The sequence below is a fragment of the Dermacentor variabilis genome, chromosome 1, assembly GCF_050947875.1.
Source record: "Dermacentor variabilis isolate Ectoservices chromosome 1, ASM5094787v1, whole genome shotgun sequence".
In the NCBI taxonomy this organism is placed as follows: domain Eukaryota; kingdom Metazoa; phylum Arthropoda; class Arachnida; order Ixodida; family Ixodidae; genus Dermacentor; species Dermacentor variabilis.
Window position 1 is genome coordinate 112,154,374 of NC_134568.1, and position 24,244 is coordinate 112,178,617.

Consider the following 24,244-nt stretch of genomic DNA (forward strand, 5'->3'; position numbering starts at 1 on the left):
GGATTTGGCGGTGTAGGGAGCAATGCAGCGTTACTTCGAGGCACTGCATCATCTAGTTTTCCGGCTGGGAGCGTTCATAGAGTCGGCAAATATGAGCGACGGTGCTGGGGCGAGCGAAATTGTCGGCGTCAGGGCGAACGCGACCACGAATAGGGGCCGATCGGTGCAGGAGATTCAGTGGCGGCATTATCGGACCGTGCGGAATAGGGATGAGACGGGCCTCTTAGGTGAGAGTAGCCAGTATACATGGTCCGGGTCAGGGAACTCCAGCGACTGCAACAGTAGCGAGAAATGTGCCCAATTCGATGGCAGTGAAAACAAATGGGGTTGTCGTGATCAGCGCGCCATTCAGATGGGTTGCGGAAACGTGGTGGGTAATAAAATGTGGGACGGAGCGGAATCGAAGAATCCAGGCAAGCATCAGGGCGATGGGCCGAGCAGACGGCGTGGAGACCCATGTTGGCAAACCCTTGGCGGACAACTGCCTGGATCAAGGAAACTGTGACGGCAGGTGAGTTGGAAGAGCTCAAGTAGAAGATAGCCGGATAGGCGGCCTCAATCTCTCACAGGACGATCCTGATAACATCACTAGTGTTGTTGGGACGAGGAGCGTTGGCACAGAAAGATGTTGCCGGTGCGTTAGGTAAAGGGGTGAACTGTTGGTCAATACGTCGGCGTTTTGCAAGTTCCATGCAGCGGCACTTTTTGATAACTGCGTCCGCCGTTGCCACATTGTTGAACACGAGCAAGTTGAAAGCGTCATCGGCAATTCCTTTGAGATTGTGAGAAACCTTGTCTGGCTCAGTCATGTGCGCATCAACTTTGTGGCATAGAGCCAAGACGTTTTGAATGGACGTGCCGTAGGGGTCTGTTGACATCTGCACGTGGCTGGTAACGCCTTCTTTGTCGCAAGTTGGTGACCATAAGGGTTGCCGAACAAGTCTCGGAGCTTTTGTTTAAGCATATTCCAACTGGTGAGCTCATCTTCGTGTGTCCGAAACCAAACTCGAGATGTTATATCGAGGTAAAAGACTACATCGGCGAGCCTGCTGCGAGCCTACATCGGCGAGCTATAGGAAAACTAGTGTCGCGATTCATTACTGCAGTCACATGGCATGCAGGGTGCCTAAAAGATCAGATTGACTGACACAAATTTGAATCACTGGAGCCCTCCTTTCACACAAATTTTGGCAGCAGCGAGCTGCACACTTCTCATGTTCGGAGGCAGACATTTCAAGACCTGCACGGTTATCTCAAGTTTCTCTCATAGCTGCTGCCTGCTGCGCAAGATAAAGGAATGTGTTTACTTTTATTTGTGATGGCAAAGCTACTTCTATTGTGCAATATGACAGGCACAAGTGTAAAAACGTTTTGAATTGTCACTGGGCACCAAAAACAAGGGAAGGCATGCAATAGAGAGATAAGGTGATGCGTGGAAGCAAATGCTACTGATCTTGCTGACGCAAAAAGACTGGGTCCCGTGTGATTGTGAGCTTCTGATAAAGTTACAAGGTGTTTGAAAATGACCAATAAGTTGAATGATACTGCACAAAACAAAACGAAAAATCTTCATTATGGGGGGGAGTGTCAGTCGCTTTGGCAACAGGAATGCCACTGGTGCATCAGCGCGGCCGCTCTGCCGACCTGACAACAGTGCTACCATAGCGCCGCGGCCTCCTCACCAGCTCTGCCAGGGATCATGTGGTGATTTGATTGTTCGTATCATCCACCATGGTGCAAAATGCAATTCGCCGCATTGAAAATTTAGCATGTTGTAAGCTAATGAAGTTGGGCTGGGACATTTGAAAAATTCTTACCAGGTGTGGTCGTATTATGAGATTCTGCTGCGCTAGTTGCCACGTGACAAGTTGTCCAAAAAAACTAGGGTGTTTCCAGACACCGGGTGACCGAGCCAGCAAAACAACGGTCTAGCAGCCCACTGGTAGGTGTGCTCAGGAATGAGTGTACGCTTTTCATGGGGTAAGTACTAGTACGAAGATATTCAACTCATAAGTCCCTGACCGAACAAGAAGACACGATCAAGGGTTGTGCTAACATGGTCATGCATTATCGTATGCAAATGTTACAGAACACAGGCTGGAATGGTGCAGTAATCGACTACACCAACTCCCGACATCCTGATGATGTCAACAAAACTCGGGCTACCTATCTAGTTGCCAACTGCCCTCAACACGAACCCTTTGTGGTTGCACTTAGTGTTTTGGAGCAGCTATGGTGCGATTCAAGGCATTCTTACGGTTTTGGCGCAACCAGTAGGTTGTAAATGTAGCACTTTGGAGCAATTGTAGCACACCTGCATGCGACATGTGCACTTTGCGGCATCGTGGCAATGGCGACAAGCAAGCGCAAAGCCCCCCAGTGGCCTTGATCATTGCAGAACTTCAAGGAAACTGAACCACATCACTGAGCGAAAGTCTGTAAACACATGCATGTACCGCTGCGGCAGTGAAAAAAATGCTGAACTATGTGTTTTTTCATGAGAATCTCGGTGATATGAATCTTCCAGGACAGTACAAAAATTCGTATTGCTCAAAATTCCTATCTCCCAAAACGAGGAAAAAATAAAAAGAGAGAGGGAGAGACATAAATTAAGGGGCGACACAGCAATGAATGGCTGACTTGCTCAAAATTATTGGTTCTTCAATTTTTTTCCCCCGCAATCCTAAGGCCTTTCTTTATCTCATGCCAAACTGTTTGGAAGAAATACACAGCAGAATTCGCGAAAATTTCACTTCTTTAATGTGTTGTCTTTGAAATCTGGAATAAAATTCGGCCTCAGAAGGTGCTATCACACCAATAGCACGAGTGCAACTTTCCATTGATGGAGTGCTGCCCCATCTTGGTATCGCCGTAAACACCAGAAATCGGTTCAGATAGCCGCAGCACTGTATTTCTCCGTGCAGAAATAAAAGCAACAAGGGAGAGCCTGAAAAGGAAAAACTAGCACCATGATTTGTTAGTGCAGTCCCGTGGCGCTCTGGCAGCACTACTACCGGCTAACATGAATTTGAATCACTGGTGCGCTTGTTTTATGCACATTTTAGCAGCCGCAAGCTGTGCACTTCACATGTTTCGAGTGTTATTTCAAGTCTGTTTCTTTGCTGCATTCTAGCTGCTGCCTGATGGTGATAAGGATATGATTTGCGCAAGGGAATCCATTTACTTTTCATTGCGATGACGAAGCTTTCTATTGTGCAATCTGATGGAAGGCATAGAATACAGAGATAAAGCTACCTATGAAATCGAATGCCGCCAGTCTTGCCAACGCGTCAAGACTGGGTCAAGTGTGATTGCCTGTTCCTGATCGGGGGGGGTCAAGGAAGAGTGATGTAGGTTGCCATGGCAACAAGAACGCAACCAGCACGTCTGTGGGGTCTGAGCCAGCACACCTGAGCCAGGGCCTCCTCACCAGCTCTGCCAGGGGATCGCACGACGGCTCGATTGTTCATATCAACTGCCGCAGCGCGAAAAAGAAATTTACCACGTTGTAAGTTAATGGACTTAGGATGGGACATTTGCAAAATTCATATCAGGCATGATCGTATCACCAAGATTCTCTTGTAAACTGCTTAAAATTAAACTTTCCACCTTTGCAAGTGAACACCCTACCTTTCCCTGCATTTTGTTTAAATTTGTCAACTTCTGCTGGTTGAGCCAAAGTTTTATGCAAATCCCACAACTATTCCAACTATCATCCGGCGGGTCGAGTTAAACAAGATGCAGAAAAAATACCAAAACACACAGCTGATTCATTTGGCAGTAGTAGTACGATTCTAACACGCCCCCAAATCAAATGTGCGCCCACTTTTTATGGGTCCAAAGTAGAACAATAATGTAGAAATAACATTAAAGCTTCTAAACGAGGTAGAAATCTGACCTGCACCAGATTTTTTAGTAAAAAATATTGTTGCACAATGGTGACCGGTTTCCTAAAGTCAGCTTTGCCACACAATTTCTTAAAGTTAGCTTCGCCGCATCGTGTCCGTGTTAAACGCATACAAATGTTGCGAAGGTGGTTTCGGTTTCTTGTCCGATTGTGCCGTGCAGGCAATTGTCAACACAAGTTTCTTTACAAAGAAAGAAAAGCACGTGTCTAAATAGGGTAAATACCGTAATCAGACAATGTGAGCTACGGTTATTGCTTGAAAATCTTCCTATGGTGGGCCAAAAAAGGGCATTTTTGACGAGCTATGACATGTGTTCAACGCATTCACCACCCCCTAAGCTCAGCCGAGACAAATGCTACCACTAAAGGGGTTGCTATCGGGGTCCCTGTAGGAGTCAGGCGAGTGCGAGTGGACTGGTCAAGTTAAAATTATCGAGTGAAGGTTAATTTTAGGATCAAAACGGAAGTCTCAGCTCTTAGAAATGCATGGGTGGCAGCTGGGATCAAATTAAATGAAAAATCGAATTCACCAGAGTTGAATAAACAGAAGTCCACTGAATGTAGCTAATTTTGTGTTTTATGTTTGCCATACTGCTTTGCTTGCTTACCGAGGGCTTGAGCAGCACATTCACTTTGCCTGGCACAGGCACGATAGTAGTTGTGGGTGCTGTTGGCCGGACTGTAGGTGTGGTGGCAGTGCTTGTGGAGCTTGCAGCAAGTGCCACCCGACTGGTCGCCACATTAAGGCCTGTGACCACCGACGACGTTGTGGGGGCAGGGGCAATCCTCTGGGGCGACTTGCCAACATTGATGGGAATCATGGCTACCTTTCCTCCGAGCTTCATTGGAGATACCACATACATGCCCTGCACAGAAATACAGAGAAATAAGTGTACATTCATGGCAGTGAAGAACCTCACGTACGGCTCGAGTCATACGCATAAAATAGTTGGTCAATAGGCAACTCGGTAAGAGCCATTTATTGGCCCACCTGGTCATTGCACAGGCACAATTAGTCCATTCAGTGTGATTGAGAGCAGCAGTACAGCAGTATATGAACAAGCACCACACTAGCTCTTTGAACATTGCATTGTGTTCCTTTTAAACATAAACAATTAAGCAAAAGATACCCTGTTACATATACAAATAAATTTGATGTCTTCATATGAGCCCTAAAGCCCAGTATTGACAGTGGTGCAATATTAATAAGACAGTTAGTTTATGTTTAGTAACGTCTGCTGCTGGGACAGCTGTTCGCCTGTCCGTGTCTTTTAGTCTGTTCTCCATGTCTTATATTTTGCACCTAAGACTATTTCTAATAGTTTATGTTCCCTACCCTTCTAGTTAACCCTTTGCATGTCACCACCGTTACATGTACAGCAGCAAAAACAAATCCCAAGTGGTTACAGCCATACATGTACGACGTTGACAAAATGTTTGAAAAAAAATAATTTGCCCTTTCTCAATGAAACGTCACATATGATCGCTCTGGAGGTGCTGCAACCTACTGTGACTTCTGTGAATTCTTTATAAGCTGGCGCCTCTCGGCTTCCACCAAACTGATTTTTCACCTCACTTTATGAGGCTGCCTGCAGTAGTTTGGGAGTATTCCCACTTGGCCTAGTTTACTGCTGCATCCTAGCGCCCGCTCCTCTTATTCCCTTTACCTCTTTCCCCAGCACGGGGTAGCCAACCCGTATTTACACTGGCTAACCTCCCTGTCCTTCCTTCCCTTTTGTCTCTCTCTCTCTCTCTCTAGTGCACGCTGCTTACACACTTCATATTCGGCATTCTCGTACGCATCGTTTCAAGTTACAGGTGTCGAGAAATGTGATTTGTATGTTGTTTTTCACCCCTCAAAGCGTCGCCTAAGCAAGACACCCACCCTCACGGCTCTCCCACAGGTGGGTGATCACTATGTTTGTTTACAGGTAGGTGCTCACAAACCAGCAATACGGCCGCATGTGTGTCTCTTTTTGCATGAGAACTGATTGAATCTTGCCTAGCGAACTAACAATTGATTACTGGAAGTTTCTCACTCGGTTTGTTTTTATGTTGGGTGCACACCATAGAGATTGCTTGCAGGCGCTCACATCGGATGCCTCGCTTTCGCTAGGGGCGCATATACTGAGGCCGTGTTCTGTAACGATGCACTTCATTTTCCAGTCTTGTGGCCCTTCATCATTGTTTTAGATGCGGATTGAAGGCCGCCACATCGCCATCTTTGCTGGGATCGCACCCTCTGTGCTAGACAAGATAAAAATAGAAAATGAAATGATATGTTTTGAAATAGAGGCCCTAGTTGTGTCAGACCTATTTAAAAAATAAAGTTAAGCTGTGTTAATTTTGAATTTGTAAAACATTAGGCAATTTCATGTATGCATTCAACAATAAACCATGTATGAAACTGCACACATAAAAAATTTTTTTGTTGCTTTATTGTCACCTAACAAATTATTGCTATGTATTTTCTCGTAATTGGTCACTGAAGAATTTAAATCTGCAATAATAAAATGCTACTCCGGGGGACACATTTCTCAAAAATATTAGACCCTCAAATGGAACCTGCAACAAGGTGCAACTATTAATGCAAAATATTATTGTGCTTTACTGACGAAGTTGAGGCAATAAAAATAATGACTTAATGAAAATAAAATTCTCTCAGCCAATAAGCTAGTTTGCTATAATCTCAGTATAATCGAGTCTTGTTCAGATCTCTCGAAAATGAAGTTGCGAGGTCGTTAATTCCAGCAGCATATCTAGTCAATACTAACAATACTAGGTTTGCTTTAGGCAATAATTTCTTTCTCCTGAAAGCATGTACTAACTGCAGTAAACACAGTTATCTTTTTATCTTTCATTGTGGGACAAAATTTCACCACTAATAAGATCTTCCCAGTCTACTTACTTGAACAAAAACACAGAAAATTTTAACAATGAGGAGGAACCAACTTAGCTAGCTGCTTTGTATTGTGGCATGTTTTGGTGATGTTAAATATATTGTCCTCTATTCTTTGCATAGTTTTTGTTCTTTGCATATCTTACACATATGTTAAACTTATTTGCCGTTTTGATTTCATAGCCTATTACTTCCCGACATGCCCGCTCCTGTTGCTTCTTATAGCACTGAGCTTTTGGTTATACAGTGGAACCCCGATTATACTATGACTTTCTCGGGACCGTAAAAAAGTGTCGTAAAATCCGAACATAAGTTATGCCTATAAAAATACTACTAATTTTGTGCGACGAATTTGCGAGAAACTTCAATGTAAACTACTAACATACTCTGCAGGACTTGGAAACCCAAATTACCAAGAAAGTTAATGTGATAAGAATTAATGCTGCAGTACAGGTACCAATCATGCTTTATTCAAACGAACCTTTACGGCACTCCACTGCCCACTGCCGCGATTCCCGCCAGCCGGCGCGAAATAAAAAAAAAAAAAGACGGTAAGTTTCTTTTAGACCTTGTTTGATCCGTGAACCAAGAGCTTTCGCTCGAGTTGGTCAACGTCCAAAAGGAAGTCCTCTGCGGCGTCGCGTGAACAGATGAAGTTCCAGATGCCGTCTATGTGCCGTAGCACCTCGGCAAACGTGGTAGGCACAGGCACGGCATCTGTGGTGGCGTCGTTGTCCTCGCCCGATGTCGTAGCGGTGTCGGCACTAGGCAAAGCCCCCTCGATGGCGTCATCCAGCGACACCTTGCCGCAGATCGCAACATTGTCGTCGGCCTCCTCGTACTCGGCGAAGGTCGTGGTGAGGTTTAAACCCTCGAAATCGTCATCGGCGAAGCCTGCATCGGACTCGAGTGGCATCGAGGTTGTTGCGTCCCCAGCAGAGGAGGCAGTCTCGCTTAAAGCCACAGTGCTTGAACGAGTTAGCGATTGTGCTTCACGACAATGCGTTCCATGAATTGGCAAAAAATGCATGGCGCCGAGCACAGTGATCTTTTTTTCCGACTCGCTGCACTCCATAGCCGCCAGCCGACGCTGCACTAACCTTCTTTTGCCGCTTTCTGCTTGAGACCGAACTCGTTGGCATTCTGCAATATCACCGCTTTGTTTGCCAGGATCGTCTTAAGCGAAGATTCCGGTATCTTAGGGTACCGAGCAATGCTGGTTTTCGTGGCTCCATGCCGCTTTTCCGCTTCCTCGATAATATTCAGCTTATTGCTGAGTGACAGAACTGCCCGCTTTGGGGACATCATGCATCGCGTCGCTCCACACAACTCAATACCTCGCTGAACGGCGGTTGCTAGGATTACGACGAAGAACACGTGCGATAAACCTAGGCCTCTCCGCACTACCTTGTTGACGATCTGCTGCTGGGAAACTGGAAGGAGAGAAACGCTTCCCCAATGTGACGCCGCCGAAAAGAGAGAAAGTGATTGTGGAGAAGAAAAGGCGCTATTTCAGCACATCAGGCATCCCGAGCGGCTGCTGGTGGGGGGCAGAGAAACGCTCCCCCAATGTGACCAGAGGCAACGCCATCGAGAAGAGAGGGACAAAGTGATTGTGGAGAAGAAAAGGCGGAAAGAGACCCGCGGCACTTTTCTTCCGTCCGCTGTTCCGTCCCGCACTTCGCGAGGGCAGTCGTATAACGCGGGTCAGGCGTGAAATTGCGTCGGATAACCGGGGTTTTTAATACATTGCTTCTATGGGGACTTTGCCAGGACTGCGCTAATCCGTCGTAAAACCCGGGTCATTGCAAAACTGGGGGACGTATAACCGGGGTTCCACTGTATTTGCCTTTTCTTGATGCCAGCATCGACATACTGGCATCACACCTTGAGCTGAAACCAAGGGAAAACTGTCAGCATTTGTCAGCGCCCAATGAAAGGAATACATAGATTTAGAATAAGGTTTACTATCTGTCCCGCTCAGACCAGTGTATGCACCGCAGTATGATATGCACACAGCTCCTTAGAAGGAACGCTGCCCTGGCAGAGCCGAATGAGCAACGCACGACAGTGCGTCCACCTAGCTGTTTTTTTTTTCTTTTTCGTTTTTTGCACCGAAAAGCACCATGTGCCGCTGGAGACCTCCTAACCCTCCATGTGCTGGCTGCGCATGCACATCGATACGACAGCATAACAACGGTTGTGCCAATGGCGTGAATATTCCTTGAGTGTCCATATAATTGCTGTCACAATAAAACAGATACCACCAGCAACACAAGCGGGGTGCATATTAAGTTCAACAGCACCAGTACTGACGAAGGTGTGAAAACAGGAAGAGAAAAGTTAAACAAAAGTAAACAACAGATGTTTACATGAAACTAACCTGCCACAGCAACATTACACAAAAACACATTAGGGTCATTCCAAGCCAAGCACCCCAGACATTGTGCTCCACCCTTTCGATTCCATTTAAAAAAATTGTGGTCAATCATTTTGCAGGACTATCTCCGCTCATAATCTATTATTGCCAGAAACAAAAATTTTGTGTCCCTTACAGCGATCTGAATGTTGTACACGTGGGTGGCACCTAGATTGCGCAAGAAATCCAGCAGAAATACAACACTACATGTAGCCGCCTTACAAATTTTCTGGTTGTTACAAAGGGAATCATTCTTTTGTATTCTTTCCTATTGGTAGCCGCTACTTTGTACCACAGTGTGCTTTGTGATGAAGCAATACGGCAATCCTGGGCTGTGTTTGACCACTTTAAAAAAATTCTAGAAGTCTTACAGACACAGTAGAACTACATCGGCTCGCTGGATAGTTGGGAGTAAGTGTGTAAAAAAAGCATTGAAGTAGATGGGTGAGTAGCCTTGAAGTCGAAAAGGCGCAAACATTAAAAAATTTGCAATATGCCTCATGTTAAGGCTCATATAGACTGATGACACGGACCAAGTAAAAATGCATGGTTGAATTCATTAGAACGGGTGTACAAAGGAGATTTATTTCTGAAAGTTTAATTGGAACACTTTTTGCATTAGGAGAGAAATGAATTCACCAACGATTACAATACTCCTTAATGCGAAATTTGAGCACAGTTCTACACGTGCTTTCATTTCGTGATATATTGGCTGGTGTGGGCAATCTGTCTCATGCGGCATGTTGCAAACGGAGTGAAGTTCAGCGCGACTGCCTCGCAAATCGGGAGATCACAAGAGGCAGCGACAAACAAACAAACTAAAGAGATCAGTAAAGAAATAAGCTGAATGAATGAATGAATTAATTAATTAATTAATGAATACGCGCGTTTCGAGGAACTCGTGAGCACGTGGGTGATGCGTAGGCACAATTCACAGCATGTGCTGCATCACAGCATCATAATGGCTGCACTAGAAGTAATGCTATAGTGTCTTCTTGCCTCATTCCAAGCTAGAAATTTTTTGAAAGATCCACAGTCAAAGAGTAAACCCCACGTGCTCTCTCCCCATCCATGCTGCACGCGATGTTGCCAGCTCAGTAATTGTTGGCTGATAGCTACCTTCTAGATATTTATCGCTTCTACATTTAGTTGTACAGATGAACCACTTGTCAGTCGAGAGCACAGGCGTTCCATGTAAAATATGAGATCACAGCAGCATACTCACACCATTCGCAATGTTTATGTTACGTGCTGCCAAGAGATGCGGCCAAAAGACAACTCGCAAATTACGCGTGCTCCGTCGGCAACACGATCTCCGGAGCAAAGTTTACCTCTGCCGAAGAGCCAAGCAGAAGAAACCGAAGGGTCAGCACCATGACCACGTTCAAGTGAACAGCCCAGAAGAAATAATTATAAGTGTATCCCCAGTGTTTGTTACACACCTTAACTATAACAATATCTTAACAAACAGTCTCTTCTTTTCTCTCGCACTTATTTCAGCGTCGGCACGACGGAACACCACAGAATGCCTGTCAAATTAGTTCTATCAACCGCCAGCAACGTGAGAACACAAAGCAGCATTCCCTCTTGCTGTCCGCACAGCTGCTACATCTTTCCTTGCCCCGGAGACGCACGCAGCACAGTGAAGCAAACTTATGGTTGGTGCCTAGGGCTGCAGCAGACACTCATAAAATATAAAAGCTTTTTTTCACCTAAAACAAAAAGTACTCCAGTTAAACTCTCAGAAATAAATCTGCTTTGTACACCCTTTTAATGATTTCAACCATGCATTTTTACTTGGACCTCTTCCATTTCGAAACAACTGGCCATCGACTTCAATACTTTTTTACACATTTACCGCCAACTGCTGCTAACTATACAGCCAGGCGATGCAGTTGCAGTGTCGGTAAGCCTTGTAGAATTTTGTAAAAAAGGTTACACATGGGCCAGAATTGCCGTACTGGTTCACCACAAAGCGCATCGTACGACGAAGTAGTGGCCTCCAATAGGAGGAAATAAGAAAGCGCAATTCCTTTTCGAGCAGCTATCAGATTTGTAAGGGGCTTCATGTAGTATTGTATCTTCGAGGGGATTTATTTTACAACCTACATTTCGCCCACCAGCTCAACATTCAAATCGCTGTAAAAGACAAATTTTTAAGAGCGCAACTCTAAGGCAGCCATTCCTGCAACGAGCGTCGGTGTTGGCATGGCCGAGCGAACGAGCACAGCAGAAGATAAAAACGAACGTGGAGCACAGCGAGGGATTAAAGACGTGAGGAAAGTGGAGGGGAGAGTGCAGCGGAACCATGACGTGGAAAGCGGAGGAGGGTGCGGCAAAAGCGTGAGAAGAAAAGCGCAGTGCAGTGACGATGGCTACGAGATGGCGCTAAAGTAGGTGCGTTGTCTGGGAGGTGTCGGCGGCGACTGCTGTGAATCGCGCCCACACGTCACCCCCGCACTGGCTTTCGGAATCTCCAGATTAGCAAGGAAGTCACGCCGCACAAGACAGATTGCCTGTGCCAGCCTATATATAACGAAATGCAAACACGTATAGAACTGGGTCAAATTTCACATTAGGGAGTATCACAATCATTGGTGAATTATTTTTTCTTGAAAAAAAAAAAATAATAATTTGCGAGGACAGATAGACCAACAGAATGATTGACCACAATTTTTTGGAAAGGAATGTGAGAGGGTTGAGTGCAATGTCCGGGACGTTTGGCGTAGAATGACCCCATTACAAAATATTAGAGAAATAAATCAAGACACAGAAAAAAAGACAGCCTTGAGATAAGGAACTTGTAATTCTTGTCAAATTGAATATGTAGCTACACACTGTTACTAATGGAGTTACAATATGTACAGGCAAGGATTATGTTTCAATACAGAAAGAGATGTCAAGGTCTTAGTTGGCAATGGGCAAAAAGTTCCAAACCCTGGTTATAGAAAAAATTTACTGGTTAAAAGACATGCAAAAATTATGTTGCCAGTGAAGACCTAATATCAACAACCTCTAGAAATGAACCAGAGAAGGTTACTGTGATTAATGGCATGGTAAGCTGATGTACAAATACTGAATCTAATCAAGTTATGTACTGAAAGCATGTAGATTTTTTCATTTCACATCACGGACACAGCTTCTCCCCATGCTGGTACTTAAGCATGGTGGCCACAATGATGTCAGCACACCATATTCACTACCGTGGGTAACCTGCCTTTATTGTGATACATTTGATCACTGGTGTGTGTACCAGAACCTCTACATGATGTCATTACCTCACTAGGAAGGGGTTCTGTCAGGCTCTCGCTTTTCTTGTCATTTACACAGCTCACCGTGCTACTACCTAACATGGCTGCTACAGTGACATTAATGTAAAGCATCTATAGAGATTCGATTATGGGGTTTTATGTGCCAAAACAGCTTTCTGATTATGAGGCATGCTGTAGTGGAGGGCTCCAGAAATTTTGACAGCCTAGGGTTCTTTAACGTGCACCTAAATCTAAGTACATGGGTGTTTTCAAATTTCGCCCCTATAGAAATATGGCTGCCATGTAAAGCATCTATATTGAGATTGATACAGCATGGTAGTGTGTGCATCATAGTGATTGCAAGTCACAATATGAATTGCATATCAGCCAACACAAGGGTACCAGTGCAATTTGAATTATTTGGCCAATAGTTGCAGTGTTTGAAAGACAGAAGAGTGCAAAATCACACAGTGAGACAACAAGGTGGGACATCCCCTGCAGCCTGGAGTTCAAGGTGAACAAGGCCAGTGTTACCTTGGGTGCTGAGACAGAAGTGGTGCCTGGTGCAGCCACACGCACCAGTTGCTGCCCAGTGGTTGTACGAATGGGAGTCGCACGAGTGGGACTGGAGAGCACCAGGGTGGACTGGGCTGCTTGGCCACCGGCGCCCGCCATGGCACCCACAAACTGGAAGGTAGCACCACTCATAAGCTGCCCTGCTGGCTGCAGGATCACCTTGGTCAGGCCCCCTGAGGTGGTGCCTCCGCCTGAGGCTGCTGGCACACTCATCTGTAGCTGTCTGCAGGGACAAGGGGGCACACAGCTGGTACTTCAACAGTGGCTTGACACATAGTGGTCACCAAGCCGAACACAGCAAGACATGTTTATAGAACTAGCAGCATGACTAAACAGATTAAATTGAGGGGTTTAATATCCTGAAACTGCACAGTGGGCTATGTGGAATCCCGTAGTAGAGGGCTCCGGATTAATATTGACCCCCTGGGGTTCTTTAATATGCACCCAAAAGCATGCTACACAAACATTTTTGCCTTGCACTTCCACTGGAATGTGGCCACAGCAGCCGGGAATCGAACCCACAACCTCATGCTCAGCAGCAGAATGCCATACCCAATGAGCCACCACAGTGGTAATCACTACAAGGATTAAGGCTGTAGGAAGCACTGATAGCTTTTGAAAGACTCGTCTGATTAATCATCTTTAATATCCCATACCTTCAATATGGGCTACGGGGGATGTGGTAGTGGGAGCTCCAGAGTTCTGTGCACACCTGTGGTTAATGTGCACCTAAATCTAAGCAAGCGAACATTTTTGAGTTCTGACCTTACCAGAGTTCAACTGCCGTGGCTGGCAATCAAACCTGTGACGTCATGCTCAGCAACAGACGATACAGACCAAGCTAGAACACACAACTTTGTTACTAGAAAACTGCGAACATCATTGGCAGGAGAATAAAAAGGCACCTAGTATGTATGTTAAAACATGAAAGAATACAGGCTACAGGAACCGCAATATGTTGCGAAGGAACCAGAAGTCTATAGAAAAACCAAAATGTGCACTTGTAACATTGAATGGCACATGCTAACAGTAGGACACATTTCAGGAAACACAAAACTTGTGACCGAAACAAAACAAAGTATTCACAGGATGACAGAGATCAAGTGATCAAAAGTGGACTAACCAAGTTAGCTTTAGGCTGGAGCCAAAGTTTTGACTATGGGATATGTCTTTGTCAGGGCCTGACGAAGACAAGTCCTATAGTCGAAACATTGGCTCCGGCATAAGGCTTTTTAAGTTTACTCACTGTTGACTACAGCACTTCTGAGGCACACTAGTTGAACCACTAGCCTAAGAGATATGCATGATGCACACATACCAACATTTCACATGAAATTTTAGATGCAAGCCCTTTATAGACTTCTATCTGGCTTCAATCCAGGCTTGCTGGTAAAAGTAATTAACAGTGAAGCCAACTCAACCATTCTTGTGCTAAATTTAGGACAAGAACGGTTTGCTGCAGGAAGGGTTCCAGCAGTTTTGGCAGTTGTGATGGCACTAATTAGGTGCCCTTTTGTTAAATTTATTGTTATCTTTTTCAGGCATGCTTTCAGTCGAGTTTTCCATGGACAAAACATGCAGTGAAATCCTTAAGGTATTCAGCAAATATGAACTAGAGAGGGGCGGTATTGTCGAGCAATCACTTTTGCAGATCACTTTTCAGATTTTATGTTTCTGCACCAGATCCATCGAAGTATACAGCCGATAATGTTTTTTTGCATGGTGCAAAGATAGAAAGCTTGGCAATGCAGCATGAATGCTGTCTGCCATATACATTGGTATGCCTTGTGCAAGCCCACACAATGTCATGAAACTGATCACTCCAGAATATCGCCTCAGTATCCGCAACAGCACCAGTTGCTGGAAATGTCAAGTGATGCCACACAAGCTAGGTGTCGTTACTGCAAATAAGATTCTGCAATACTCAAGGTTATACATCTACAGTTTGTAGCTGCACAAAAGCACTAATATTTCTGTTCATATATTTTATTACTTTCTGTAGGAAAGCAAAGTATTCCTTTACTTTTTTTTTCATCCGCATTCTATATAAATGTGATAAAATTTGCAGGTTGAGCACTCTTAGAAATTATTATGCCACAAGCAGTCACTATTCAATATGCTTACACTAGACAACAGAACTCTTAAACAGAATGTGGACAGCTCTGCAGTTAAACATTTCCTTCACCAAAGAGAAAATAAGGAATAAAAACAAAACTGAACGAACTATTTGGGATGCCCTTTTCAGTAAAGCAACATTTGTCAGTTATTGCAGAGAACAAAGAAACAAACTTCTCATGAAAAAATTTCCGGAAAAAAGTTTGCACGCTCTTGTGGAGAAAAAAAAAGAGAGGGTTGCCAAACATTCAAACATGCTCAATAGACACGGAGGGGGGGAAATCTATTGTATAAATTCTAGTAATGAACACGCCGAACTTTCAAACTGGGTTGTCTCTTAGTCGATAAAACAAGGAGTCTAGAGCTCAACAACCTTCAGCGTTCATTCAAAAATTCATGCTCAACATACGCTTCTCATACCCAGATATACAGATATCAGAATAACAAAATGAACACTGATGACCATTTCCAACACACCTAGCCTGGCCAAGTTGTCATAAAGCAACACCCGAGTGTTAAAGTAAATTCCGAGGTTTTCTGTGCCAAAATCACTATGTGATTATGAGGCACACGATAGTGGGAGATTCCGCATTAATTTTGACCATCTGGGGTTGCTTAATGTGCACCTAAATATAAGTACATGAGTATTTTTGCATTCTGATTCCATCAAAATGCAGCTGTTTTTGCATTTCACCACCACCAAAATGCAACCACCGCAACACCATAGCCACTGGGCTACCATGGCAGGTAACATGCAAGTGTTCAGCATTTCCTAGTGCACATACACCTGAAACCTTGCATTGTTGCATTTTCACATGGAAAAACACAACAAACATATTACCATTCAACTTTATTCCTTGAATGTAAAACTTCAAAAGCAATATGCAGATGTTTGTCTGGCATCCCTTGGAACTTGCAGCAACCAGAATCAAAGAATGTACACCTCTAGTTATTCTTTCCTGAATATTGCATATACTTCACTAGAATTTTTCTCAAAAGCAAATCCCCTGAACGCATTCCTGCAAAAATAGCAATGAGTTTTATGAAAGTGCTCCGAAATGGAAGAGTTCAAACTGCCAGACTTGCTGGAGATCCTGTTGTAGGCAAGAAATCTGAAAGGCAGGAGCAACTTTTCCAGCAGACAAATTACGGGTATTTATGGGCAAGACATTGGTGGAGCACCATGCTGCTTTGTCATCCATATAGCTTCACACTTCTGCTAGCTCTGAAAGGCATCAACTGTACCAAGAGTGCAATAAGAAAAGCTGAATGAATTACTGTAATGATCTCTGCACAATTGGGTGCCAATTTGCAAACAAGATCTTAATTTTTTTTCCATACAAAAAGTCCACAATATTCTTAAAAGGAAAAAGTGTTGTGCTTTAGGACAATGTGCATACATGCTAAACTTAAATGCTTGCAGCATTAACCAGTGAAGTGAATGGAGCAGTGCATGCCATAATTGCTCCTGTTTGCACATCAACAAGCCCTTAACAAAGCAATAATAAAATCTGATGCTAGTTCACCAAGTTTCATGTAAAGAAAACACTGCAGTGAATCGCTGTAATCAGCACCACACATGTATGTTTGTCTACTGTAGCTTCACAGCATAGTTTATGCAATGCACTGCAAGAGATGGCACAACTGCAACACATTTATTGCAGTCATGGGCCACACTGATGTGTTGTCATTGCTGCCACGCCAACACTATTACCGTGCCTTTGTTGGCCATGATTATCATCGTTAGCCGTGCCATCATTGTAATACTGCCAACGTTGGCTGTAATCAGCCATCCTTTCATCGTCCATTGATGGGCCAGCTATCATCTTTTTCTGTAGCACTTACACTTCGAGTTTGGGGGACTTCTATAATATCTGTTTTCTTGCTGCAGCCAGAAGAGAAGAAAATGTCAAATGACAGACAAATGGCAAAAAAAAAAAAACTATTTACTTTTGCTGCTCTACCTCTGAGACAAGTCAAAAGTGCAGAAGTTCACTCCTTCCACAAAACCATACTGTGCCTGCTTTCTGTGGCTGTCTCAGTCCAAGACTTCTTACTTTTGTTTTATTCTGCTACCCGAGCACTGAGCAAGCAACAATGAAGAAGAGAAAATGTTGCACTTGTGTCAATGTAAAAAACCCATCAAGCATGCTTGCTCGCAGTATTTTTGCTTTGTTGACACCATTCCAACTAACCACAGCCATTTACTGTGGCAGAGCCTTGGGTACAAGTTACCGCATGCTCAGACTGTATATTTACTTTAATTTTAGCCTGCTACAGTGGCGAGCGAGTGACAATCACCCTCAACAGTGGCACAAACAGGATACCTGGCCATGACATCTTTACACACAAAATTAGTTATTTTCATGGCCAGTAATAACTGTAGAAGTAACACAGATATTTGGTGTCTATTGGGACGTGCCGTACCATTCTATACGAGTGAACTTGGGGCCACTCACTTATGCTCTATGGCCTGCCCCTAATCTAGCTACCAAATAGCACCTCCTTTATTAACACATGACGCAACTACATTCAAGAAGAATAATTTTCAATCCTAAGCTGTCCTCCTTTTGTCCACAAGGTGTGTGGCTGAGGAGCAGGCAACAAGCAGTTGCTGGTATGAGGAGATTGCATGTCATGTGCACTCAGACATGAGGTTGTCCATGGTGACTTCCACCACACGTACAGTGAGCATGCACCTTGCGCCAATCCTTTCTGAACACTAAGATGAAGAACAGTGCCTAGAGCTTGTGCATGGCCCTACTGAATCAGACTACACTCATGGGCACAAGCACTGATGGAAATTGCCCAATGCTCCTGCAACCGCACCCTCTTTGGTCACCACAAGTACACAACATAGCCACAAGGGGCATTCGTCCCTTTACAGCATGCCACGAGAAACTTTATTTTTCCAGAGACTAGGTAGCAGTGCCCATTCTTTGTATTCACCTTTAGCACAGTTGCCTTTGCTCGTCATACCACTTGAGACTCGGTGTTCATAGTGTTAGGTGTCCGTGCCATCACAACGGAAAGGCCAAGCAAGAAGAACAGCCACATCAGCCACTACACCATCACGACAGGTTATTGGGCATGTGTCAGCATTATAAATAAGTGCTCCCATGAAAAAAATACTCGATTAAGGGCTTATGTGTGTTGTCCTCGTAACGCACTGTGTACTGTATACACTCATGTAAGAGGGACACCTCCCCCCCCCCTTTGTTTTGTTGCAATTTTGACAAGGTGCGGCCTTTACACGGGACCCAACCTTTTGGTTCAGTCGCGCGTAAGGGCCGTTACTAGATGGCTCTCTAACGACATCTAGTAGTATTTAAACAAATGTAAAATGAATGCAAATTATTCATAAAGCAAGACGCACCATCAACACGACAACACACAGCTTTTTCTTCCACACATTCCTCAGTCTTCATGTACAACCTATTTACAGGATATTCACGCACAGCAGTGATGTTAGTAAAGAACCCAATTCCAGTGGCCTATGACAACAAGGAACCCATTTTTCCGTTCCCAAAACACAGATTAGATATATCTGTGCTTGCTGAATAAAATTAGACTGTGGATATGCCACACTACTTACATGAGCAGAATGCTGGAGCGTCTAATGGAAGGAAAGCATTGTAATATGTGTAAGAGACAATCAATCTAGATGGCTGAAGATCCACACTGACCTTCATAATGCAACTATGATTACAAACATGCAAACATGCAGATATACAGCTCTGGATAAACGAAACTCATTTTACCAGAACTGTGAGGATTGCAAACTAAAGGGTATTGACTGATTGGCAGACCACTGGCAAAATTATAACCTACTTTGGCAGAACCCTCCTTTTCTTAAACTTTGGTTAAACGAAACGAACCAAAAACTACCATGGCTCTCCCCAGCTGTTATAGACAGTTTTATTTCTGCTTTGTGTGTGCCACTATCTTGGACTGCCAACGTGAGCACCTTGCGCACTTTCGTGACCACCGATGTCAAGCTAGTGCATTGAAGAAACGCAGAACATTTTAGTACGACTGTTTACAAGCATACAAATAAACTGCAATATTGCACTGTATGGTATTAATTATTCGGCTATATTAACCGCCCACGATGGCAGCATTCAAATGCTGTCATAATATGGTCTATATGTGACACTAAACCGTAGTCCAACAATCATATAGGAAGCTAATGATACAAATAGCAAAATAATACTTATTTACCAGGGAAATTAATTGTGCCATTGTGGTGACACCAACTATACCATGACATTCAAGTTTTTCAGCTTATTAGCTAGTGTATTCTATTCACATTGATGAACAGTACTGCAGCCTCCTATATACGCTCTGTACCTTCTGGATGACCAAAATACTGCCATTATCTATGGAGGCACCACTTGTGTAGGGCTTTTTAAGGCAAGGTAACAACAAACCTTGTCATCGCCCTATCACGCACCACTGGCGGTGGAGGGCAAAAGTTGTCTGTGCACAACAGTGTTCTCCTGAGGTGGTAGCAGATGATTTCATTTTGAAAACCAAACTATAAGCAAAACATTCATACTTCACTCATTGCTACCCACTTTTATTGATGGCCATGCTTTTTGTCAGCAGTGAGCACCAATAACGTAAAACGTGCATTCAAGACAACTGTACACAAGTGGAGCCACCTCCTTAGTTTCAACAACTGCTTCCCATTGGTTCACCAATGATCTGGTAGCCAGACAATATACAGGAGGTTCTGAAAGTATAAAGTGACTGCACAAAGCCCTATACTCACTACAACAATGGTTGTAATAAAGGTTGTTAACTGCACCAGAGAAAGGCGAAGCAAAATTGCGAGGAATACAGAGTCTGGCAATGGCATGAAGAGCAATGATCCTAAGCATGTTACAGTGGAGCTAGAGCTAAGATTCCGCAGCATTACTTCAAACACGATGACCTAAGAGAATTTTTGTGGAAATGTTTGTGCAAGCACACACATTTTGTGCAAACGAAGCTGTGAAAAAATCAAATCACAGCACAATTTTCACATCACCAAAACTTCAGATGAATGAAAAAATTATTTTTCTACCAAAATCTGTTTAAGTGGAATCCACTGTGTAATAATATTTTGCGTTATCTCTGAGTATTTGTTATGGTTGAAAGCAGAAAGCACTGCAAAGATGCCATTGTGGCATATGTTCTGCATGCCACGCAACAAGCGTGACAAACTGTGTCGGACTCTGACTGCGAGTTCTGCGCAGGTTGACCAGTTTGTTGTTATAAGCCAATATGGACTCATACTTCTCACCAAGTCACCTGCAGAATTTCCCAGTTGCTTGTCACTATATCTTGGATTTGTTCATTCTTCTTTGTGCATTTTTATTAACAAAGATGCACAATTTTTAATTAAGTCCATCCTAATGAGCCATATTTTAATTCAACCAAGAAGTGTGTATTCATTTAGATGTGCAGAATGCTTGTTGGAAACCAGAAGACAAGCATAAAAGCTATCACCATCACTAGTTAATCCAAGATGGCATTCTAATAATGATGTTCAACAAATATTTCAATTCTTTAGTGATGTTCTGGACAACTTTAACCATCTTTGAAAACATAAAACAAATATTTTAGGCATAGAATGTACATTTTTAATTCACTGTAGTGACATTTAAAGGAGGTTATTTTGATAATACATTATCTTTGTCCTATAGCCTATTTCCACAATCTGTGCCACATACATGAACTTGTTTTTGCAGACTGAAGGAAAGCTATGGTGGAGAGTGCTTACTTAGTCAGGGGTCGGATTTAACAAGGATATATATTCTTTTTAAATCCACTCCTCACAATACACAAATATAAACCCAGCAAAGCTTTCCTGAGCAGCATAAGCACTAATGATGCCATAAAGAGAGCTGCTGGCATAATCTCCAAAGTAGCTAGTACCACCACCACTCAACACGTCACCCCAAATGTGAACATTGTGGCCGCAAGGCCTACCACCATCATGTGCTGCAAATGATCAATCTACCCTAGTGTAGCTGTCATGAGAGTCTCACCTGCGCACAGTGAGACCTGGGGGGTGGATGACCCGGATGTCAGCCTTCTTGGGGGAGTACCCTGGTGAGGGCTTCTGCACAACCAGAACTTGGGGTGCCTGTGCTGACCCCCCTTTCTGCGGACTTGTCAGCTCTGCTCTGATCACAATGGGGCTGCCTGGACTGCGTGGCACTCCACCAGATTTGCGTGTGTTCAGCTCATTCTGGATTTTACGCAGGCTCTCTAGGTCACGGTTGTTGAAGCGGACTATGCGCGCATCACAGCGGTCAGACACACTTGACGACGTGGACACAGATGACAAGCCAGATGTCGATGGCACCGTGACATCAGGCAAAGCCTCCGTAGAGACCACAGTTTCAACGGCAGCTGGCTCACTGTCAACCACAGATGAGAGTGCAGCTGCCGCAGCAGCATCTGGAAGGCCTGAAGCATTGTCAAGTGTCCCAGCAGCAGAATCACTTTTCAGCACAGCACTTACAACAGCATCAGGCAGAGTGGTATCACCAAGAGAGACTCCAGGTGTGCCATTTGAAGTGTTCACAACAACTGTCTCAACACTGTCGGGCACATCAATACTAACTGCACAGAGTTGAACCGCTGGAACGTCAGGATCGGCTGCATCTGCTAATACACTGTCAAGGCCAGCGTCAGCACTGCCTGGAGCTGCTGGCATCTTGCTAGCCTCAGCAGGTGGCCTAGGCTCTTGTTCTTTCTCTGCTGAAAGGAAAGATCATAATGTAAAACATGGCAGCCTCAATGACTGACAGAGTGGAAATATATCTACCTTTGTTAGGCTCCCTTTACGCTCTTTCTTCCTGGATCAGCACTTGGCAACAATTTTATAATGGCGCTTGTGAAATAGGCACAATCCTATATACACTTACTCTTATTTTATCTTGTAAGTTCTCTTTACATTGCAAATTTCTTATCAAGAATTGCTTGTCGGGTTGGGAAATTGATTAGGAGTTTCAGACTGACCTCCTTTTTTACAAAAGACCCTTTAAAGCTGCACACCGCCACCCTCGAAGAGCAACCCCTGAAGAAGGAGCCAAATGGGCTCCGAAACGTCAGGCTAATAAAATTCACATATTTGGTTGGAGTCAGTCTGGAAGTCCACACAGTCATGCAACAACTTTTTTCAAAATGCAAAGAAAATAAGCTAAGAAAATTGCAACTTCTGCAAGTTTGTCTTAGGTGATAATCAGCATCAATGTTTGGCTTTGACACGATACATCAGTAAAAAATGAGTCATGCTATTTGCAGCTTAAAGGGTTCTGCAACACTGTTTGGCATGTAAGCTGTCTGCCTAGCCTTGTTACCCTTTTCATCACCACACATGCATCATTCAGGCTAAGTGCAGCATGCATGGCACTTATATACTTGATCAGTCACCAATAATGCCTTTCACATTCTTGTGACAGCATAGCATACAGCAGCATGCCTTAAAACCCAAAGATAGCATGGATTAAACCACAGGAAACGGTGAATAGAGGTGCTGTTGCATTGCACCTTTAACAGCATCAAAGAAAACTGCTGTATTCTTTCACTGTTTTGTTTAACCATTATTCTGGCTAAGTTCTCAATAGTTCCTGTGCAGGTTTCCGTTCACACAGGAATGTCATACACAGAGATGTAAACCACAATATACCCTAGGGCTTATGAAACCTTCATGGCCATCAATATAGCACATTACAAGTGCCCATGAATATAACTACTGAAACATTGGTGAATCCTACATAACGTAAATAGCCTGATACACATTACTTAAGAGTAGCTTTCTGCACAAACCACAAAATTAGGCACTACAATAGGCAAATTGAAATGTACTATAATTATAGGTCAAAGCACAAGGCATGGCCTTAGATGCTTAAGTGGAAAGTTGTGTTGACTGCTCATCATGAGGGGTGACATTTTATTTCCAACAATGTGCGGTATGTGAAACGCTACATTTCCAGAAAGACTGCATTTCTTCTATTTAATCAAACAACTTAATAATAAAAATAGAAAGAAAAGAAATTGCATAGAAGCAGCATTTGGTTTTTGGTGTATATTTTAAAAGATAAACAAGCAAAGAGATTCACAGCTATGATCATGCCCATTCAAATGTTCCCGTACATATTACCACAGCTGAATTCACCATGCATATTTTTGAATAAGGAACATCGTGAGGGCACCTTAAGAAACACAAAGCTCTTTTGCCAAGTATTAATTTCGTGCCACGCGGCTGGGGCACCAGACGTTGTTGCATTGCCTGCTATATAATGTTTCCTTTGAACTTTATTTCAGCATCAAATATTCTACATTTGTGCTGAGGCCACAGAGAAAAACAACTCATGGGTTTGACGAGGTCTGCGACCATATTATAAGTCAGCAAAGGCTAAAACAGGGCCATGACGGTAGGCAAGGATCCTAATAAAGCAAAATGCGCAACGTCAAGATGCGCACCACAATGATGCTTACAATGCAGTACTGACATCATCCAACTTTACTTCAACATGCGGCACTAGAATAAAAAGCGTATAGATTAAGATGTTAGATCTTTCCTCTGAAACTACTACTCGCTAGCATGCAAGTAAGGAAGCTTCACGTCCATGCCACGCCGACGACACGGCGCGCTATATCAAACGCGATAGGAAAACGGCTTGCGACAAGAAAAGACGTATATTCACTTGTGTGGGGAGCAGCAGAACACTTGCAATATAAATCCTTCAGCTAGCAGAAAATAAAGAACGCCGACAGATCACGCGCACAAGGAAGCTACAAGGGATGAATGAGCGCGTGCCAGCAAGGGTGTTCCGCGAACAAAATAGTGCCACCTATGCTTCGTAATAACTCACGGGTGAGGCGGTATGCACGTGCGTGCAGAAACTCTTTGCACGGTGACAGGATTAAACCGTACAGCACGCGAGCCGACCAGCTAGCGCAACAAGCAGAGCAGGTGAGGAGCACTTATACAACCAGTTAGAGCTATCATAACTTTAATCAGGGCCACCGGACGCAAGGCACAAGCGTACTTAATGTCCAGTAACTGCAATATAAAA

At 43.8% G+C, this 24,244-nt stretch overlaps 2 protein-coding genes across 12 annotated transcripts in view; one reads left to right on the forward strand and one right to left on the reverse strand.

The window, feature by feature from the left end:
- Nucleotides 1–24,244, reverse strand: part of LOC142582887 (uncharacterized) — a 98,901-nt gene that overhangs the window by 73,491 nt on the left and 1,166 nt on the right. For 3 of the 11 annotated variants that reach the window (XM_075693013.1, XM_075692990.1, XM_075693073.1), the window contains exons 2-4: nt 21,203–21,920; nt 13,011–13,275; nt 4,516–4,773 (exon numbers count right to left, since the gene is read on the reverse strand). In XM_075693013.1, coding sequence (XP_075549128.1) covers nt 4,516–4,773; nt 13,011–13,275; nt 21,203–21,920 — 1,241 coding nt within the window. Of the gene's footprint in view, nt 1–4,515; nt 4,774–13,010; nt 13,276–21,202; nt 21,921–21,987; nt 23,628–23,663; nt 23,847–23,872; nt 24,014–24,040; nt 24,120–24,244 lie in introns of those variants that run through there. The other 8 variants (XM_075693065.1, XM_075693047.1, XM_075693041.1 and 5 more) reach the window with 8 other exon arrangements.
- CSN4 (COP9 signalosome subunit 4) overlaps nt 24,124–24,244 on the forward strand; it is a 65,937-nt gene continuing 65,816 nt past the window's right edge. The window contains exon 1 of the mRNA XM_075693102.1: nt 24,124–24,141. The gene's annotated coding sequence lies outside the window, so the exon portion shown is untranslated. The remainder of the gene's footprint in view (nt 24,142–24,244) is intronic.